Source organism: Thermobia domestica, chromosome 15, assembly GCF_964235325.1.
Source record: "Thermobia domestica chromosome 15, izTheDome1.hap1.1, whole genome shotgun sequence".
NCBI lineage: Eukaryota > Metazoa > Arthropoda > Insecta > Zygentoma > Lepismatidae > Thermobia > Thermobia domestica.
In genome coordinates, this window is record NC_137468.1 from 23,478,088 (window position 1) to 23,499,437 (window position 21,350).

The 21,350-nt window shown below is 37.0% G+C and overlaps 3 protein-coding genes across 5 annotated transcripts in view; 2 read left to right on the forward strand and 1 right to left on the reverse strand.

Annotated features, from left to right (window-relative positions):
* LOC145671441 (transient receptor potential cation channel subfamily A member 1-like) overlaps positions 1-1,213 on the reverse strand; it is a 36,652-nt gene extending 35,439 nt beyond the window's left edge. Inside the window, exon 1 of the mRNA XM_081740630.1 lies at positions 1,074-1,213. Within this exon, the coding sequence (XP_081596756.1) occupies positions 1,074-1,213 (140 nt within the window). The remainder of the gene's footprint in view (positions 1-1,073) is intronic.
* Positions 1-21,350, forward strand: part of Gart (trifunctional purine biosynthetic protein adenosine-3 Gart) — a 67,215-nt gene that overhangs the window by 5,691 nt on the left and 40,174 nt on the right. For all 3 annotated transcript variants that reach the window (XM_081741385.1, XM_081741384.1, XM_081741386.1), the window contains exons 2-7: positions 6,456-6,552; positions 9,122-9,211; positions 14,119-14,366; positions 16,385-16,565; positions 17,725-17,938; positions 18,794-18,924. In XM_081741385.1, the coding sequence (XP_081597511.1) occupies positions 6,472-6,552; positions 9,122-9,211; positions 14,119-14,366; positions 16,385-16,565; positions 17,725-17,938; positions 18,794-18,924 (945 nt within the window). In that variant the 5' untranslated portion in view covers positions 6,456-6,471. The remainder of the gene's footprint in view (positions 1-6,455; positions 6,553-9,121; positions 9,212-14,118; positions 14,367-16,384; positions 16,566-17,724; positions 17,939-18,793; positions 18,925-21,350) is intronic.
* Positions 1,963-2,403, forward strand: LOC145671442 (uncharacterized). Its single transcript, XM_081740631.1, has one exon. It carries the CDS (start codon positions 1,963-1,965, stop codon positions 2,401-2,403), a length of 441 nt encoding a protein of 146 aa, XP_081596757.1.

A 21,350-nucleotide genomic window follows, 5' to 3' on the forward strand; every position in this document is an offset into this window, starting at 1 on the left:
ATGACTCTATTAAATGTTATTTTCCACCAGCGGTGTATTTCTCCACAGTGTACAGAAGCTGTATTTTATGTTTACAAGTGAAACGTTACTAGTGTAAAACCATGATAAGTGCTGTTGAAACTCGCATGTTTGCCAAAATCCACTTCTTTTTCAATGTCCTCGCTTACGCTCATACCCACCATCGCTGACGCGGGCTCAACAGCTTCGCACTACCCAGACTCGATTAGATAGCATTCGTGCTTTGTAGTGGCCACCTAGCAAACGTTGGATTGTGCTTTTGTCACTGTAGTTCTTATGCCATGCATCCGGCAACCGTATTAATACGCAAATTTAAAAAAAAAATGTAATTTTCCAATAATTATCTCGGGTGACCCACTTGAATTTTATCTATGTCACGTGAGATATTTTCATGTCGCCCATCGCAAATGTTTTAGGAGACAATAAGGAGTGAATTAGTGAAAGAATTACGATTATTTCTAGTGCTGCGCCAAAACTACACTACTACGAAGCAATGTGTAAGTAGTAAATATATATGGCGAGTTTACTTTTTTATGTGATTATTAGTTTACGTGTATACCCATCGTCGTTGACGCGCCTATTCCCTACAGACGCGTTCCCGCGCTGACCCCGTGCTGCGCTCCTGCTCTAACTGTCAGGGGGCATTCGTGGATTTTAATGACCAATTTACACATGTTTTTCGCACAGTCGTTTTAACCCTCTCAAGCCCGAATTTTCGTGTGTGATAGAAAAAAAAATATTTTTTCAGCATTTCGTGTTGCAATGATGCCACGCAATACATTAAACCCAAAAAATTGCCAAATTTTGTTTTTTGTAGTACGAAAGTCCTATGACGCCGTACGGCATCATTGGGCAAGTCATAAGGATAACATTATTACATGAATATAGTTTTTATTATTACCTCATCTAATTTAATGAGAAATATATTACCGGTATGCAAGATTTGCATGTAAGGAAAGTACATTAACATGAAACTTATTGTTTTGTAATATAAACAGTCATTGGATTAGATTTTCTTTGAACAAAGTTTACAGCGCTGCTTCTGTGTTGCGTACTCTCGCCAATGACCAACACCATCGTACTTTACATCATCAATTGGTTTTATAGCATGAGGGTTCCTCTGCTTAGCCACTGGAAGAGATTTATCATCATTGGAAGGTATTCCTCGTTTGCGTGTCACACTCTTATTGGACATCATCAACCTTGCAGCCACTTAAAAAGGAATTGCGGCAAACTTTTGTATCTAGTTTTATCTTGTTGCATGCAATGTCTGGGATATAATATCCAGACATTCACAACACACATGTCTAATACCTGCCAGCATATTTATTCCCAAATACTGTTCTCTTTAATTTTGGTAGTATTCAGGGATGTCTCAGTTTGCTGGACACAATAAGGGTTTGATTGTTCCACAATGTTCTCCATCCTTTCATCGGTGCAAAATTATCTGTAATATTGTAACGGAGTCAACTCAATAGCGGGTGGGGCAGAAAACTGGATCTCTTTACGCCAACTGATATCCCTCCTAACTGGTTCTGCAACTGTATTTGGGCTACAGTCGCTTACATTAATATTCGGTTTTTATTAGGAATTGCCAAAAACAAATTGGATTTGGATAATAAACTGTCAAGTAAACGTGATGTGTAAGGGAAAAGATACGTGGATACATATTGAGCTCTGAAAAAAAAAAAAAAAAAAAAATGTGACACAAACTGCTAATTAATGCTTGGTAACAGGATGTGAAACAGATAATAGACCAAAAAATACCTTCAATTAATATTCGGTTTTGATAATGCCTACGGTGTTTACTCGTTTCTGTACTATGTAGAGGGTATGGTATGAAGACAAGACATGTACTGCAGATGACAGCAGAAGAGAGGTCGTGACAAAGGTGCATAATCAGCACTGAACGTTGTGAATCAAACAGGTTAGACTGTGGCGAATATGGGTAGAAAAGGTAAAAACACAAGTCTCGAGCAATGGCAATTGATGATCTGTCATCATGCAAAACGGCGTAAATACGCTAAAATAGCTGAAATATTACACATCCTCAAGAGTACCGTTGGAGACATTGTCAGGATGTATGAAAATGAAAATAGAATAGAATCCATACCACAAATTGGACAGCCCAGGACATTGTCAGATAGTGACGAACGTGCTATTCTTCGCAAAATTAAGAACAATCCCAGGCTAAGTGCAGTGAGTATTGCGGCATCCCAAAACTCAAAGTTAGGCAAGAACGTTATCGCAGAAACAGTCCGCAGATATTCCACGCTTCATAGTAGAGTACCAAGTAAAAGCCCGTACGTAAGTAATGCCAATAGAAGAAAAGATTTAATTTTGCACGAAAACATGTGGGTAAGTGTTATTCGTGGAGGAAAGTAAATTTGAGGTGTTTGGTTTAGACGTTTTCTCGCCAGTCTGCCTACTATCTCCTAAACGTTGTCAGTGTTGTTTTGAAACACCCTGTATATGTAAACACAGAGGAAAAACAAATCCAAATTTTTCCATTCAAAAGCTAGTTCCGATGTCGATAAGAATTAAATGAAAAAAAAAAAAAGTATATCATAAGACTGAAAATTTGATGATCACTCTTTTATGCCTCAAAACACTTAGGGGCTGTCCACATATTACGTAACGGTATTTTTGACCAATTTTTATCTTCTCCCTTCCTCTTGTCCCGCTTCGTAACGCAAGGCCGAACCCCTCCTCCGTTCCTTCGTAACGCTTTTTGATTTTTGTTTTTTTTTTCACCAATTTTGCTTATTTTGGGGGATATTACAATAAAAATAAAACTGTTTTAATGGTAGAACTTTGTACTACAAAATGCTTGTATTCTGCATATATTTGTAGTGCTTTTTTCGCCAATAAATCAAAGTATTAGAAAATGATAGTACCGTAATAATATTTTAACCTTATAAAGTTCTTTAACTAACCAGCCGTATTTCTTTGACATTGCATACTGTCGTTTTCCCATGGAAATCGCACCCATGTTTGTAGATCACCGATGATCGGCAAGGAGGAAATGCTGCCGGAATATGCAAGTGAAATAAGATCTAAAGAACTGACATCGACCTCTCTTTCCGATGCCAGGATGCTTCATGAATTTGAAGTTCGCCAGTGACGACGATGCAAAGAAGTTCTCTTTCTCGTTGACCACAGATTAGAAGTGGCTGCATACGTGAAAGAGCAGGGACATCTTGTTTGTGAACAAGCTTTCGAACATCTTCTTTGGACTTTGGATTTCAATTTGCCCCTTCTCAAATTGTTCTTGTCCTAAATCAGTGTCAGAATGCGAATAAACTCGATTTCTCCAGAAACATTCAAATCTAAAAATCAAAAAATTCTATACGAGATAAATATCAGACGAATTAGGTTGTTAATATCTTAGTTTGTTCCGCAAATCGTAGATCGTTCGGTCGCGGAAAATATTATTTCAAGAGAAAGAGTTTCTTTTGTTCCACATGCGAAACCTCGTAGAAGAATAGAGTGGGTAATGGTTCAAATCAAAAGTTTTAAATAATATTCTCAGAAATAGTGATACGAGTGGGAACGCGAGGGCGTTTTTAAGCGGTGGTTACAATCACTAGCAATAATTATTTTTTTATTGTTATGCATTAACATTTATGTATAACTCCTATTTAAATTTACATCAGTGGTTCTCAACCTGGGGGGAGAGAGCGAGCAAAGGGCAGCAAGCTACTGACAGAAATTAGCTATTAAATTGTGAATCAATCTCTATTTATAACGACCATTTACAATGAAGCTTTAGTAGCCTTCAAAGATTCTACATGTTTGACATTTCGTCTTGCCTATTCCTATTGTGGACTTACCCCGCGTTGTTGTCTGAGTTCCGTGGGTGTTAAAGCAAGACAACACGGAATAATCCCCTTCCGTTCACCTTCCAGGATGAACGGTAGATTATAAAAACTTAAACAAGTCATAAACGAGAGGTAAAGCATTTGAAATAACAAATCAGAATTAATAATGGTTATGCTCCTATATTTCGTATTAGCAACTGTCTTTTAAAGTGTAAAGTGTGTGTGTGTCTAGTTGCGGGGGGAGTCAATCCTGCTAGATCTCGATATTACTGGACATTATATCACTGATAACCAAACCAGAGAAGGAACACATACCTGATGGATCCTAGACGTCCTCCAACGTCCGAATGGTGACCTCGGCCTGCAGTGGTGACCTCCTGAAGAAGTTGGCAATGGATGTTGACTTCGCCCGAGAGCGATGGTGTTTCTTCTAAAGATACCTCCTATGCGACCATTTGTGGACCTCAAGTATCTCAAGGTTCTTGGAGTAGAAGTGACTTGTCACGACTCCTTCCGCTCCTAAAACTCCTCGATGAACTTTTATTTACTCTTTTGATGCGTCCACCTACTCTCCTCTATCAGACTCCGTTTCTCCCACTCTCTCTAGAGACCGCCGACTCCCTGGTTTTGTTCTGCTTCCCCTTCCTGGGATTTAGCTTCATCGTCCTTACGTCAAAAGTTTGTTGTTCTCTGCTCCAGGAAACTTGTCAGTTTCCTCATAGTTGATCAGCGACGAGAATCTCCAGAATGTCCGCGTCGGCGATACTAGCAGTTTTGACACACCCGAAATTTTGTTGATGTTAACAAATTACTTACAAAGTTTTATCACATAAATTTCCTTAATTCTTTCCAGTTAGTAACTATTTCGGATTGTTTTTCTCCTTTACAAAAGTTACAATAATGCGCCGCGTCGTATCTTCCTGAATACCAGAGTTATATAATCATTACATTAATCTTAACGCACAACTCGTAATTTGTGTAATGCTTTTATTGTTTAACATTTCTTTACTTCATACTTCTACAATGTCCCAATGAATAATTTTTAATTTTCCAAAAACATAGAAATGATTAATAAAATAGAAAATTGAATAAAATAAATATTGAGAATATATGCTCTGGGCTACACTATTGAAGATTTCTAACGAAAAGTAATAATTTTGGAAATTAAAATTCTTTACAAAATTATCAAAAATAAGCACAACGTGCAACTTCTGTGTACAACACACTCTAAAAACTTATCAAGTGAGAGTAAATAATAATAATAATTATAGAAGAATCTGTTAATTTGAGAATTCAGTGTTGCATCTGAAATCGTAGAAAGGGGCAAGCATAAAGCACGTATGACCAACGAGTGCAAAGGAAGGGGTTTGTGGGGAAGTATGCAGGGTTTACGATGGGAGTAATAGGTAATCAAGGTTAGGAACTTCTCATCTACATACTTCGTTGTCTTGAACTTTAATACGTTAGTTAGCCACATGAAATTTAATATTGAATATGGCAGGGCGCATAGCGAGTTACTTTTTTTTTTTTTTAAACTAAAAGTTACTTTTTTTCAAGTTGGTCACCAAAAGTTACTTTTTTTCAAATTTGCCACTAAGAGTTACTTTTTTTTAGAAGGTAAAGTGGCTTTTTCGTGTGATTTATGTTTTGCATTGGCAGTTTTCTATTATTATTTTTTTTTTAAAAAAAAAAGAAAAAAAACAGAAATTTGTTACTCATTACTCTTCTGAAAGCTTCAGTACTTCCTGCCACATGTGAAAGTCAGCTTTATTTCTCTCTAAAGCACAGTGGATGGTTGGTGGATGCTTAAGCTCTCAAGGTGGGGTTGAGAATCCTTCTGTGTCTATTCTTTCTTCTATCATGATAGTCTTTTAGTTTTCTCTCGTAATAGTTAACGCTCCGCTCAAACGTTGTGTGTGTGTTTGTGTGGCTCATCATGTTCGTCTTGTGTTATGCTTCTTGTATGTTCTTCTTAAGAGTAGGTAATGAATTTGAATATTTCATGGCTTTTCTCAATGCTAAGTTAAATATAATGTCTAGGATAAAGAAATTCGGAAATAGGCCAGAACTGGTTCCACTTATTCAGAAGCTTCTTACATCTGCTAAGTCTGCCTACCATAACTATAAAGCATACTTAGAAAACCTAAGAAAGGAGAAAGCTCGAAGAATAGATGAAACAAAACAACAAACAAAGAGAGAGGTGATGGAGAAATTGACAAAGGGAAAAAGGGGCATGATGAGATTTTGGTCACTTTTTCGTGTGCTTTTAGTCACTTTTCAACTATTTACAAGAGACCAGACTACTATGAGCCCTGATATGGCTTATGTTAGGAATAACATGACGAATACAACAATAACAAATTAATCGGCCTGAACAGTATTAAAACGAGTTTATTTTGCATCACGTGAATATATTTTTGAAACTGGAATTATATTTTTCAGTAACTATGTAGAAAAAAAATGACTAACTCTTGTAGTTTATAACAATGCAACTTGAAGCTCGAGTCTAAAGACAGATATGTTACTGTTACGGAAAATAATTTGTTTGAAATATCAATTATTAATCAGGCAGTATGTTTATATTATACACATGTTGACTTTGTTTTCTATTACTAGTATTTCAGAAACGACTATGCAAGGAGCAAAGGTACTTGTAATAGGTACTGGAGGAAGGGAACACGCATTATGTTGGAAATTAGCACAGTCTCCGAAGGTGAGTTACAACATTGTTTTGTCTATCTCTTAGTTGATTCCAATTTCATACATAATATGACTGTTAAAAGTGAGAATGGAGATTGGAAACAGTTTGTAATAATGAAAGACGCAGTTCTATGAAATGAAACCAACTTTCTTTTTACTTATTTTGGACTGAGTATAGCCCGCTCCCCCCAGTGATTTTTAACGAATCATAGTGATTGTAACGATTCATATTAGTTCATAATGAATCGGAATCGCATGTTATAAAGATATAAGATGTAAATCTCGTGGTAAGGAAGCTTGAGTACAAGTAGTAATAATAGTAGTAGCGGTAGTGGTAGTAGTTAGTAGCAATAGTAGTAGTAGTAATAGGAACGAGTTAGAAGCCCCGCAGGGGTTGGCTGGGTTCTGTTCTCGATATAAGTAGTAGTAGTAGTTGTGATTCTTCCAGTTCCGGTGACAAATAACTGGGGGGAGCGGGCTGTACACAAACCCTTATTTTTATCTATCACTATTCTTAGGAGAGAGAGAATAATGAATACAGGGATAATAGAGAAAAGTATCACGAATGTTTGCACATGCGACGTGATCAGATGTTTTTTTTTTTTGTTTTTTTTTTTGTGCGTATTTTGCTTCATTAGGGTTTAGGGGATTAGGCTTCTAGGCTTTCGGCATCTATGGCCATGTTATTCCGTAACAAATATGAGGGATGACGTCCCTGTGCGATCACATTGCCCAGGAAATTAGAGAGGAAGGAAAGAAAGAAGAGGCCTGAGACCATTTTGTTAGGTGCCATCCCGACATTTGCCTGGTGTGAATGAGAGAAACCCAGGTAAAACCTCACTCAGGATGACTGGTCTGAAAAGGGTGTTGCATCTTTTCTACCGTGTGTCCCCACCGGGAGTCGTAATTTGCTTCATATAGTGGATGTTTAGGGAGTTGCGTTGGATTTAGATGTTTCGCGTCCTTATGGAACACACGTTATAAAGGATAAGACCTGCTATTAACGTGGGCTTCCACCACCACCAAAACCTGAACCTTATGCAGTTGGCAGGTACACATGCCTTTATACAAAATCAACCAAATATTTCCCGCCAACAGTCCCAGATGTTTAGGGAAAATACCATAAGACGCTAAGGGCGTATTTATATAGAGTAATGATGTCTGTAAAGATTTTAATTGAGCTGTGTATATGCGTAGTTGTGATAACCCAGCATTACAGAGAGTCAGAGAACAAAGGACAATATTATTGTATATTAGGTTTCTTCTTAGTAAATGGTCTAAAGTAGCGATTTTCAACCGATGGGTCGTGACCTACTGAGGGAGGAGAGTCCTAAGGGAATGTTCGACGCCACGCTTTCAACATATGGAGGAAAGAAAGCGTGCTATGCTATGTGTAATTAAAAAAAGTAGGAAAAAAGTTTCAATATGACACTTTGTGTTAAGTACTTCTGCTTAACAATACGAGATAATAAAAAGTAGTCCGAGGCTATTCAGGAACATATAACAGGTGCAGAGAGCAGGGATTTTTCCTGAGTTAATATGTCGAGTGACGTAATTCTGTGAACTAGTATAAATTGTGTCCCAAGGAAGGCAAAACTGGAACGGAGGTTTTTCCAGTGATTCCACAGGCGTATGGCAGTAGAGCAATGAGCTGTGCAAAAAGTTCTGACGTGTGTGAGCACTCTGCTTCAAGAGCGACATAATATCAGTATTGACAAAGGGAAGTCATAGAAATCTTCCATGAGTACAACATCCGAAGATGCTGCAAAATTTGGGAACTTGGACGTGAGAATTCTCGGAGAATTATTCAGGTTGTTACGTGCCTTTGTCTTAAGAACAATGCAGACAGTCCTCATGTCAGTTTTGAACATGCTCATACTTTCATCCAAATTTGTGACCAGCCTTCATTTTTGTTTAATACACTTTTATATAGAATAAAATAATGTAAAAAACATACCTTTTGCGTATTTTTCTAATTTTGTGGGACGATTATTTCAGCGCCTCTTAATGACTTGAGCCTTTTTAAATCATATTTCCTTGTAGTTAAAAATCCAGGTTTTTACTCACATCATGGGTAGTTTATCTTTATATCTTGAGATTTTCCAGTTATTTATTTACAGTGCTGCAATATCCATCAGGACTTGAATAAGGCTCCAGTAATCAAGAGGTGCCGAAATAATCGACCTACAAAATTAGAGAAATGTGCAAAAGGTATGTTCTTCACATTCTTTCATTGATGCCAGGATGTTTACACTCAACCAGAAAGCACACCGCGTCGAAGTCTTGTTAGGATCTTCGTTAGCAGGTGGTGGATAGCCAAATCATTGGAACAAGAGTTGGGTCTATGTTTCCTGCCGGAGACCAAACAATAGTCTTCATAATGACAAATATCAGATTCCCAGTATCAAAGGAGGGACAGGCAAGCAGCATTTCGAAGAGCATGTTTAAGAAACAGTTATCGCCAAGTATTTAAGTAATTAGATTTTTCCCTTTAATATTATGCACTAAATACTTGTTGTATGTGAAAATATGAAATATAATACAATGCCATTGAATAATGTTGCATTGTTATTATTTTTCAGGTAAAAGAAATCTTCGTATCTACAAATAATGTTGGAATACTAGCTGAAGAAAAGGTCTCCAGAGTTGACTTGAATGTTAACGACCATAAGGTAAGTTATTCTGCTAATGGGCACTTATATAAATCATAAACAAGATAGAAAATAACTATAAAATACCATAAAACTGAAACCATGAACCTGACTCGATCCTGTATTCCATCTGGGATACATACCTGGTGCCCTTTTTAGCGCCGAAGTTGCTAATGCGCGTGGTCCCACTTTCCATTTCTAACAGGTTTCTTGCCTTGGATATGAACCAGAGTTGTGACTCGGATTCTACAGAGGCTGATAAGTTTCCATCCGAACAAACTGAAATTGTTAAGCTAAGATATTCAACCCCTCCATAATCGATCATGCTCGATAGGATAGACATCGGTATGAACTATTGCACGACATCGTAGTTTCCATTGCAACGGTACCAGGAGTATACTATCCCACTACTGCCCGTAGGTTTTCCAAAGGCCGTGTACCGTGCGAACCCGACGTAATGAAAAGGCATCGTTCGAGAAGTCTTAAAAACACATTAATCCATGAGAAACATGTGGACTCCGTAACGAAAAATATCCTCAATCGGAATAGCATGGATACCAGTTACAGCAGCCATGCGCCGATAGAAGGCCAGTGACGTGTTGACCGTGTGACTTAAGCCTTTATCCTGGTGCAGTTCCACACTATGATTATATTTTCTGTTTAAACTGGGGATAAGGCATATTCTTGGAAATAAGCAGCATCAGTTTTGTCATTTTTTCGACCTTACAAATCTTCAACTTCCTTCTGCAGCAAAAGGTTGTGATAACCTTAAAGCATTTCGAGAAACTTTCTACACCTCTGTTGGTGATGACTCTAACTTTTCCATAGTTGCTTAGGTAGATCTATGCGTTGTCCATTGTCAAAACAAATTTCCTATGGTCATTAGCCAGGTGACGTTTGCTCTTTCATTCCACAATATGCAGTGATGTTACGCATGCATGCTTAGTACGATTTGGAGCCTCAATTTGTGTTTGATTACATGATTCACTATAGCTACATATAATTGCTTGCTCATAACGTGTGGTAATGGATTCGTACAGGCCGACATATCCCGAATCTTCTTTAGCATAGGTTTTGTGAGTTGTACTAATGTCCTCTTTATGCGTTGTGGAGGAGCCTGGTGTGTATACATAACATTTAATTATAACACTCTCACTGGCTCGTCCTGCCCCAAAACCATTATTCCGACAATTATGTTTGCAGGAAATGCTAAAGTGTACGGGAAAGAATCATGTCGTACCCTTCCCAAAAACTTTTTTTTTTTTCGATGGCATTTTACCGACTGCAACACCTTCACTGGTACACAAGAGCTGAGAGATTGATATACATGTGCGTACAATTTTGTTGCTCTTGGAACTCTAGTTTGACAGGTGTCGCTGTTTGCAAGTTGTTCGGATAAAAACAGATCAGCCTCTGTAGTTTAAATTGTAAATCTTATCTCAAGTAACTTCAAGGCTGTATTAAAATAAAAATCAAATTTACTTTACTTTCACTTATTCTTAGGCACTGTTTTCTCCTTACGCTTTCACGAGAGAAAGTAAGAGTCATCCTCATGAGCAGGCTTGGGTAATTACACGTAAGAAGAGATTTTCTACGTGAAGCGTAAAATATGTAAATTACGTAAAAAAAAAAAAAAAAAAATAGAAACAAGTCTACAAATTAAAATATTTTTTTCGCCTAATTATTGTGTGGTTTTGTACAAAGAAAAAAAAGCTTTAAAAGGTTCTTTTCGGATTTGTGTGGCTTCTTATTGGATTTTACAATTCTATAAACTGCCATATTAACTTTGTAAAGTAGCCTTGCCCTATAAATAACAAATAAGTACTACAATTTCCACGCATAATTAAAATAAATCATAATGTTTTATGTTTTAAATCGTCTGTGGGCGACAAGTTTTAGGCCAGAGAAGCCATCGTGGAATGAAGGACGATCGTACAATGCAGTAACAATCCTTCCTTTAATATCCATGCGCTTTCGATGTCACCGCGTTTGCCAGCTTTTGCACTCACAAAAACCCACTCTACCTCACACTTGCTGTCGGTTCTTTTGTCGGTTTCAGTTTTCAATGCTCTGTTCGCTCCGTAGCCTACAACGAGGGTAAAACAATAAAAATATTAACCTACACGCTACATATGTTCTTTTCAACAATCTCTGTTAATAATATAAGCTTTGAAAGTTTAGACATCGATTCAGTTGATGCAACTAGTAAGTTAGAGAAAAAATGCATTTTGTATTCTGATTTGAGTAGTTTTAGTTTTTTAAAAATATTGTTTTTTTACATTTTCATAAAAAACCGACTTTCCGTGACACGTTACTAGTAAATTATGTAAAAAAAAAAAAAAAAAAAGTAATGAGTAAATTACCTTGCCAATCCTGTTCATGAGTGTTAATTACATACAAGGGAGTTAACAAAATTCTTGTATTTTTCTTTCCACAATGATAGGGTAATTAATGTAATATTTTTAAAAATTATGTGCACTTTATTTTTTCCGTGCTTAAAGCCTTAAAAGGAGAGGTTTTGAAAATAGTGTTAGATTGAAGTTCAGTACGTATTTAACAACATTAATTCATACTTCACTTCCTTTATCTCAGAACTCAAATATTTTCTTCGGCACAAGTGTATTGTTTATTATGTAGAATTCTCAGATAACTATTCTATCAGATCTTGTTTCCATTTTGTCAAACTAAACACAGCAACACATTGAGCAAGGCTATGTGATAATATATATAAAACAGAGCTCCTTCGTGGCTAAGCGGTTAGTGTACGGGAGACCCGGGTTCGATTCCCGGCGGGAGCTCATGTGGTTCGGATTCCACGTTAATCAGTAGGTCCCATAGCCTCGCTGCTGAAAGGGACGGTAAACTCAAAATCAACTCAACTCAATTTAATATATATAAAACACACAATCACGTAACAGTTTCAACACAATAACAGTGTCTTCATCAGACTTCAACTCCTTTTGGCTACTTGGGAGTTGGTCACCTCTTACATACTTCCCTGAGGTTGTGTGTGATTGTGTGTTTCATATATGTTATCACATAGCCTGTGTGTTTAATTCTCAGATATGTCTATATCACTCTTCCTTTCTCCTTATGGACTACGGGTAAATATACTCTGAAGCAGTGATAATTTCAGAGGATCTGGGGAAATTCCCCTACGGAGCTACGAAATGCACCTTCCCCCGACTTATATCGAATCGTACTCAACGTGAGTTACTAGTATTTTTGCAGTACTACGTGTACTCCCTGTGTATTGAAAGCTCCCCCTACCCCGAGGAAAACCTGAAATGATCACTGCTCTGAAGACTCCCGCGCATCCTCTGTAAAATTCATCATCTACAATGAAGAATATAATGTGATTTGTGATGCTTTGTCTGGAGCACAGGAATACACTGTTATCACATATCCATTGTCATGGCGGCGTTATCCATGTTCTACAATATTCAGTATGATTTATTGATATTTCGAGGAAACAACTTATTCTTCACCTTCATTTCCAGGTATGTCATACACAGGGTGACCATATCCCGATCAATTGGGAGATTGTCTTGTTTTGAGAATACAAGATACTGTCTCTCTCTCTCTCTCTTTATATATATAACACTTTTGTCCAAGCACAGATTTTTTGCCACTACAAAACACCATATTTAAGTTTTATTGAATATACTTTTTGTTCATTATATACCACTGCTTTATTATGTTTCCAGCTAGTTTTCAACTATACAATAAACGCTGTTTTGTTTCACATTGTCATTTTGTACTACTGTTTCACTGTGACATTATTAATTTATTCAAAAATTGCTGCAACTTTTCTATAGGTGTCCCACTGTTAGCTATGGTCATCCTAATCATGCAGCAAACTTTAATCTCGCCATTGCTATTTCCTATATATGCTGTAAAATTTACTGCATGGCATCGTTCTTGATAATTTTAAAAGTAGTGGACTTGCGTGGGGCAGTCAAAAGTTCCCGAAATTTCGTTGTAACTATTTATTACCACAATATAGGTACACATTCACTTAATCGCCTTCAAAATAGGATTCTTGAGAACTATTTATTACCACAATATAGGTACACATTCACTTAATCGCCTTCAAAATAGGATTCTTGAGAACTATTTATTACCACAATATAGGTACACATTCACTTAATCGCCTTCAAAATAGGATTCTTGAGAACTATTTATTACCACAATATAGGTACACATTCACTTAATCGCCTTCAAAATAGGATTCTTGAGAACTATTTATTACCACAATATAGGTACACATTCACTTAATCGCCTTCAAAATAGGATTCTTGAAAACTATTTATTACCACAATATAGGTACACATTCACTTAATCGCCTTCAAAATAGGATTCTTGAGAACTATTTATTACCACAATATAGGTACACATTCACTTAATCGCCTTCAAAATAGGATTCTTGAGAACTATTTATTACCACAATATAGGTACACATTCACTTAATCGCCTTCAAAATAGGATTCTTGAGAACTATTTATTACCACAATATAGGTACACATTCACTTAATCGCCTTCAAAATAGGATTCTTGAGAACATACACACTTGTTCTACCGCTCCTGCTATTGTTGGAAACAACGTTGGAAGTCTTGTTTTGGTATGTTCCGAAGTTCAGCCGTCAGTGGATTTGTGGCTTTTTCCCAAGATCAAGGTCGTCTGAAGAATGTTTACTTCAAGCACATGGTGTAGAAACACATACTTACATCCAGCATGGTGTGAAAACACGTGGAACCTTACAATATATTTGAAGCAGCCCGCTAAGTAACTTAGATACATAATTTCACTTTTAGTTGTCTTATCCCTGTTTTATGGTAAGTACGAATAGGTGAGTAATACAGAGCAATTCTTACTATGGAGTATTTGCCTCGACCTATACTAATTATTTTAATCTCTTACGAAATAGGCAATTGCATCATGGTGTAAACAAAACAATGTCCATTTAGTTGTTGTTGGCCCGGAGGATCCTTTAGCCAAGGGTTTAGCAGATGTCCTGGCTAACGAGGATATTCTGTGTTTTGGCCCAAAGAAAGTTCCAGCACAAATCGAAGCTAGCAAAGAATGGGCAAAGAATTTTATGGATAAATACAACATTCCTACTGCCAAATGGAAGTCGTTTACGTCGGCTGACGAAGCAAAGAAGTTCATTACAAGGTAACGATAATGTAACAATATTGTATATGCAATTACTTAACCGGTGGGAGTTGTCATACTAGACAGTCAATTTTGAAGGGAGAGAGTGTCTAACTTTATTTGTTGTTGATAATGAATTATAGCACATCATCTAGAAGTAAATTTAAAAAATATATAAACTAATTAATTCAAAACAGATTCTGTTTACTGCCTTAAGTTTCTGCTGTAAACAACTGTTAACAGTTTTTACTTTCATGTATAACAGTAGTGCACATTAATTGTGAATATTCTCTCAGCATTATCTTCTAAAACTGGACTGTCCAACCCGCGAAGCGTAGTCGCTAACGCTCTTGCCTTTGGTGCGAGCAGTTCCGGATTCTATTCCCGGTGGGACACTCGGTAGAAAACATGTAACAGCTTTTTCAGGCCAGCCACCCTGAGTGAGGCTTTTCTGGATTTTCTTCATTCACACTAGGCAAATGCCAGGATGGTACCTAACACAATTGTCCAGGTCGCTTCCTTCCTTCCCCATCCCTTTCTTTCTCTCCAATTCCCTCGGTAGTCTGATCGCCGAGGGACCCTCATATGTGTGACGGGGTAACATGGCCATGGACTGTTAAGGATATTCTAATAAAAAAAAAAGCCCTCTGAAAATTCATGTTTGCAACAAATGTAAAAACAAAATGATGGGAAAAGGAAGTAATTAATGGCACGTAAGGTGATGTCTTTTATTATTATATTGTTTAGTAAGACAGTTTTCGTGTGCGCTGGCACCTTCGTTGACTGGAAAGACAAACTTCATGTCAACTTTATACTCTTCACTTTCGCACGCTGAGAATACGTTTCATTTTGAACATAAAGGACATTGGGGGCTGAGTTTGGATTTAAACAGCATCGAAAGTGTTACTGTTCGCCTCAGCGATCCCGAAAACTATGTAATCGATACTAATATCGGTCATTGTTGATCATATATCGCGTCCCTCTCTCCTAAGTTGCGGGGCTGAATTGGATTTATACAGCATCGGGATTGTCACTGTTCATCTCAGTGACCCTTAAAGCTATGTAGTCGATACGAATATCGGTCATTTTTGATCATTTTTAAATATCTCCCCTTCCTTCCCCTCCCTTAAGTTGCACCGTGAAACTGAAATGACTAAAACCATCCCAGGCCCGAACCTCATCTATGTTGAAAATTTGATCGAGATCGGTCGAGTGGCTCAAGAGGTATGATGTCACAAACAGTGACTTTCAATTGTATATATTGGATTTATGCTTTAATTTATTAATTCTACATCTGGCAAAAAAGTGAATTACAATTATCGGAAAATTCTTTCCAATCTTTACTCACAGAAAGAACAAATTAAAATAGTAATAACCCTATAAACTATGTATCGTACTTTTTCCAAGAAGCCCGTTCATTGTATACTTCAACTTGTTGATGACTTATAAATACTGCTAAAGCTGTCAGCGCACACGGAAACTGTTTAACTATAGTTCAACTACACCTTAACAAAAATTCTTATGTGCGTAGGTTCTTGTAATTCTCCTTTTGTTAAATGCAACCGGCGTTAATATACTGGATTTATTCAGTTGTATGTTATAACATTTCAAATTTGTTATCAACATGTTTGCTTATTTCTAACTTCTAACTGAATCGTTTCTAGTCCATTGTTATTAGAACTTTTAACTTCTTCTGTTCTAAGAATCACTTTGCTCATTTTGAGTAGAACCACCTTATGTTATTATCCAATACATTAAGGCAATTGATGATTTAAAAATAAAACCATATGATGCATATTTAAAAACCCAAATGTGTTACTTGTGTGATTGCAAATCCACTTATTTTTGCTTTTAAGTGCTTAATTTATCTTTTCTCCCCGCATAAAAAGAAAGGAAAACAATTAGAAAAGTAGCAGTTACAGAAATAATCCTGGTATAATAACTTGTCCTGGATAAATAAGTGCATTGAAATGCAAACGGTAACATATTATCAGTATAATGTAATTTGCTTGAACTCTGGTGTAAATCTGTTTTTGTAGTGAAAATCTTTGCCCGGTGGTAATAAAAGCTAGTGGATTGGCAGCTGGGAAGGGAGTAATAATAGCAACAAGCAAACAGGAAGCGGAGGATGCCATCAACTTTATGCTCAGGGATAAGAAATTCGGTGCAGCAGGAGAGATCGTCGTAGTTGAAGAGTTTCTAGAAGGCGATGAAGTTTCCGTAAGTATTTTTTTTAAAAATATTTTTCTTAATGTAAACTATAAATTTTTCTACTGACTGTGTACACAATATTACATTATGAAATGAAATCTTTTAGTTTTTCGTCCCACGGTTACGCCGACTAGGCTAAAGGAGACGGTGATGATGAGAAATGAATGCAATAGTGAATTGAATAAAGTGGAAGGAAACGGGAGAGCCCAGAGAAAACCGATGCACACTTTGTTTGTCCACCATAAAGTTCACTTGGCGCGAGCTGGGATCGAACTAGGGGCCCCACCCATTAGAGGTGAATACTCTACCACTGAACCACCACGGCCCCTAATATTACATTATGTTGCAATCTTAAGTAATAACAGTGTTATGTCCTTACATGTGTCGGCTAGAATGATTTGTCCCTGGTTCGATTCTCAATGGAGGTACATAATTTTTAACGTTGACCCATCCAAACAATCAATTGGGAAGCTACTTAAATTACAAAATTTCAATTTTTGATCTACAAAGGGATGCAGGGTGGCTCAGTGGTAGTGCGCTCATTTGTGGTATGAGTTCCTGGTTCGATCCCGACCCATGTAAATTTGTGTGGGGGTCATACCTGTGTGGTTTCTCAGGGTACGCTCTTGTTTCCTCCCACATTATCATTCCACCAGTTATTTTATAATCATTAACTTCCATTAATCACCCGTTTCCTTTAACCTAGAAAGCATAACATAAGACGTAGAAGTATAAATTTCATTTCACTTTTACCTAGAAAGCCAAGAATAATGCTGTTTAGTCTATTCCGTGGCTACGCATCATCCGGTTGAATGCGCGCCATTTGAAAGGCCAAAGCCATTCATTCAGTAGTTGGTTCGTCGATTTGGAGGTTATAGTTCCGTTCAGCACCGAGGCTGTGTGAAACGTAACCTGCAGTTTAACGTGGGGATCCAATCAACATGAGCTCATACTGGGAATCGAGCCCGGGCCTCCCGCATACGCTAACCATACAGCATGAGGAAACTTACATTCATGAGTTGAGGTACCAAGGAATTTCATTATTGTTACTTTATCATTATGTAAGAGTTATATCTTAATGCTTCTGACTTGAAACAACACAATTTTATATATAAAGTTTTCAGATTGTATGATTATATATTATTATTTCTGATTTTCTTTTTGGAAGGTGTTAGCTTTCACAGATGGGTCCACAGTGAAGCTGTTGCTACCAGCACAAGATCACAAGAGGATATTGGAAGACGACCAAGGTCTGAATACAGGTGGGATGGGTGCTTATGCTCCTTGTCCTTTAGTGACTGACGATACATTGAAGGTTATAGAAGAAACGATTCTTCAGAGAGCTGTTAACGGACTAAAGAAGGAAAATACTCCCTTTGTAGGTAATTACTTTTATCGTATTAATAACAATAATTGACTTACTTGATGTTGTACACTCATGTGCAAAATGTTTGTCGCATATCTATAACTGTCTTCTTGTAAGAATATAATTTGATAATGATTTTGCAGGGTACTTTTAATACTGTTACTGTGTGTATAATCGGGAAACGTATATTTGTGGTAAATTTCATAGGAAAACAATTATAAATACGAAAATTAGAATGAGTACAACAAAATGTTGCTAAATGGATAAGAAAGTTTTATTTTCGTTTTATTGTTCTTATTTATTGCTCTTTTATGAAATTTACCACATACATGTCTTTGCCGATTATACACATACTAACATTACAAGAAATACCGGGCGAATTCGTTATCAAATTATATTCCTACAACAACATATCTATAGACATGCGACAATCAATTTGGATATGAGTGTTCGTGCAGGAACATAGAGCATCTATGAATCACCATCATCTGACTATTGACCACCAGCTTTTTAAGCCCTTTCGAGTTTTTCCCACTTTTTCTGCATCCTTCTTTTATGGATCACCATCACATCTGCCTTTGTAGTGATCGGATGCCTTCGGGATTCTAGGTAAAAAGTATTTCTTTTTTTTTTGAGGGGGGTTTGGTATTTCATTTACAGCATAACTAATCCATCTGTATTTTCGTTTGTTTGTTTGGCTTTCAATCGGGATTTCTGAAGTTCTTGTTAGCTAGAGTTTAAGAAAAAATTTTGATATGATTTTTCCTTTTTAATTATTATACTTCTTAAAACTTAATAGAGTGTGGTGTACAATAGATTTTAATACTAACAAAAATGTTATTTGTAAAATATGGTGATTGTCTTTGCGCAGGTGTTCTCTATGCTGGTCTCATGCTGACAAAAACCGGACCGAAAGTATTGGAATTCAACTGTCGCTTTGGAGATCCCGAAACCCAAATTCTTCTTCCTCTTTTGGAATCAGATTTGTATGACATCATGGTGGTAAGTTTTAACTGTTCAAGAGAGTGTAAGAAAAAAGTATTAACTTGTTTATTTTTCGTTAATAGTATACCACAAACAGTAGTCGATGTGTTTCGAGCAACATTCGACCCATCCTCAAGACAAAAGCAATTTTTTTTCTTTTTTTTTTTTAAAAAAAAAAGAAGCATTATAGATAAATAATCTCTGAAAGTGAAAATTTCAGTGGAAATTCCTATCTTCCTCAGCGGCATTTTTTTAAAGCATCTACCACAAACTTACCACATCATATGCACCCATTGTTGGAATATAGAAACATCATAATAAAGAAAGGTTCTTCAAGTAATAAAACTACAAATAGAAGATGAGGCAAATGATCAGATTGTTTTTAATTAATAATAACACTCATTACGCAACGTTTGTACATATTTATTTATTTAACATATCGGGGTGGAAAATAATGTCTTAGGTTTTGGAGATGACGTCATCCAAGTAGTGTCAATTTCTCGTCGTGCAGCAAAATGATCTGCCAATTTTCATTGGTGAGTAGCAATGGTGCGAATAAGCGTAAATAGAAGGGAAGGGGAAGGAGCATGGCTTGATCAGTTGCTGCGCATGCGACACAGTTCAGTAGCCATGCATCTGTAGTCGTGTGAGCATCGTGCATTTGGAAATATATTTTGAAAGTAGTGATTCTTCCCTCAACATTTCGACGTAAGTTGAAAAGGACACGTTTCATCCTGTAACACAACATTGTTACGGGAAGTTAATAGGTAGTTGAAGGTCAGCCAGGACGACAGAAAACATTGAACAAGCAGTAGATATAGTTTAACCCCTTCGGGATCCTATGGTACAATTTGTACCATATGCACTTTTCATGGTACATTGCGTTATTTCTCTGCTATTTGAGCTTTTTCGTCCGTTTTTTTTTTGTTTTTTTTTTTTTTTTTTTTGTTTTTCAAGTCCAGAGACATTGTAGAAGACATTACATATGGTTTCAGACCGTCCTGCGTCCAGACGTAGGAGGTGAAGACGTCATAAGTCAAAAATTTCTTTTCTCATTTTCTAAGCCTATGTTCAGTATTTTTTGGCGGGCTTATTTTTCTACGTAGAAGATTGAAATTTTGCACAAACATTCAGTCCACCGAGTAGTATTTACCAGATTTTTTGTTCCGATGTCAGTGTTAAAACAGGGGGGGAACCAGAGGGGCAAAGGGTTAGAAAAGGGATATTTTTACCCCAAAAATCCCGTTTTTCGTCATTTTTCCGCCTCACATACATGATAGGACCACGTGAGTCATACCCTCTGAAAGGCCGTTCCATTCTGAAGAGAACGACGGTCGAATTATTATTCTAGGGTAATTAGGGCCGTCTCAGTGAATTTTTATCCAAATATACTTCTGTATAGGGTAAAAGTGGGGCAAAGTAGGGAAATTTTTTCTGGTGGGCCTATTTTTTCACGTAGAAGATTGAAATTTTGCACAAACATTCAGTCCACCGAGTAGTATTTACCAGAAGTTTTTTTTTCCGATTTCTGCGTAAAAACAGGGGGGTCCAGAGGGGCAAAAGTTGAAAAAAGGGATTTTTAGACCCAAAAAATCCCTTTTTTGAGAATTTTCCCCCTTTACATACATGATAGAGACACGTGAGTCATACCGTCTGAAAGGCAGTTCTGTTCTGAAAAGAATGATGGGCGAAACATGACCCTAGGGTAATTAGGGATGTCTCAGGAATTTTTTTCCCTGAGATCATGGTGTTTTGCGGTCGTTTTGGGCATGGTGGGAATTCCTGATAAAATTTCTCCCGCCCTTACTATTCAAGATAGAAACTTGAAATTTGGTACACATATTTAGTTTACCAAGTACTATTCATCAGATTTTTTGGAGGTCTCTATGTTCACACAGGGGGGGCCAGGGGGGCCCAAGGTTGGACAAAAAAATTTCCCATCAAAATTTTTCCTTTGATATCAATTTTCCCTCTCCTGGTATATGGTATGGGCATGGAAGTGATACCATTTGAAAGCCTGCTCTATTCTGAAGAGAATGAGGTATGAACCATGATCCTAGGATAAATAGTGACGATGCAGTAGCTGCTTGACTGAAAGTCTAAAAAATAGCCCAAAATGCCAGGATCTGGAAAGGGTTAAAGCGGGCAGCTCATAAATACGGTTCTGCTATGCATCATTTTGATCGTAGCGTAGGGCAAATACTTCATTGTGATTTATATTGTCATCCATACAAAATGGCTGTGGTTCAGCAACTAAAGCCTCAAGATTACGTAAATCGCGTAACATTTTCACATCAAATTATAGAAACTCCAATATGTTGAATAAAGAAACGCGTAGAAATATGTAATAAGTGCATTATTATTAATTGAAAAACATCCGATCTTTTTGCTGTGCCCGTACGTCAATATTATCAGTAACAAAAGTTTCACTTTTATTTTTTTCT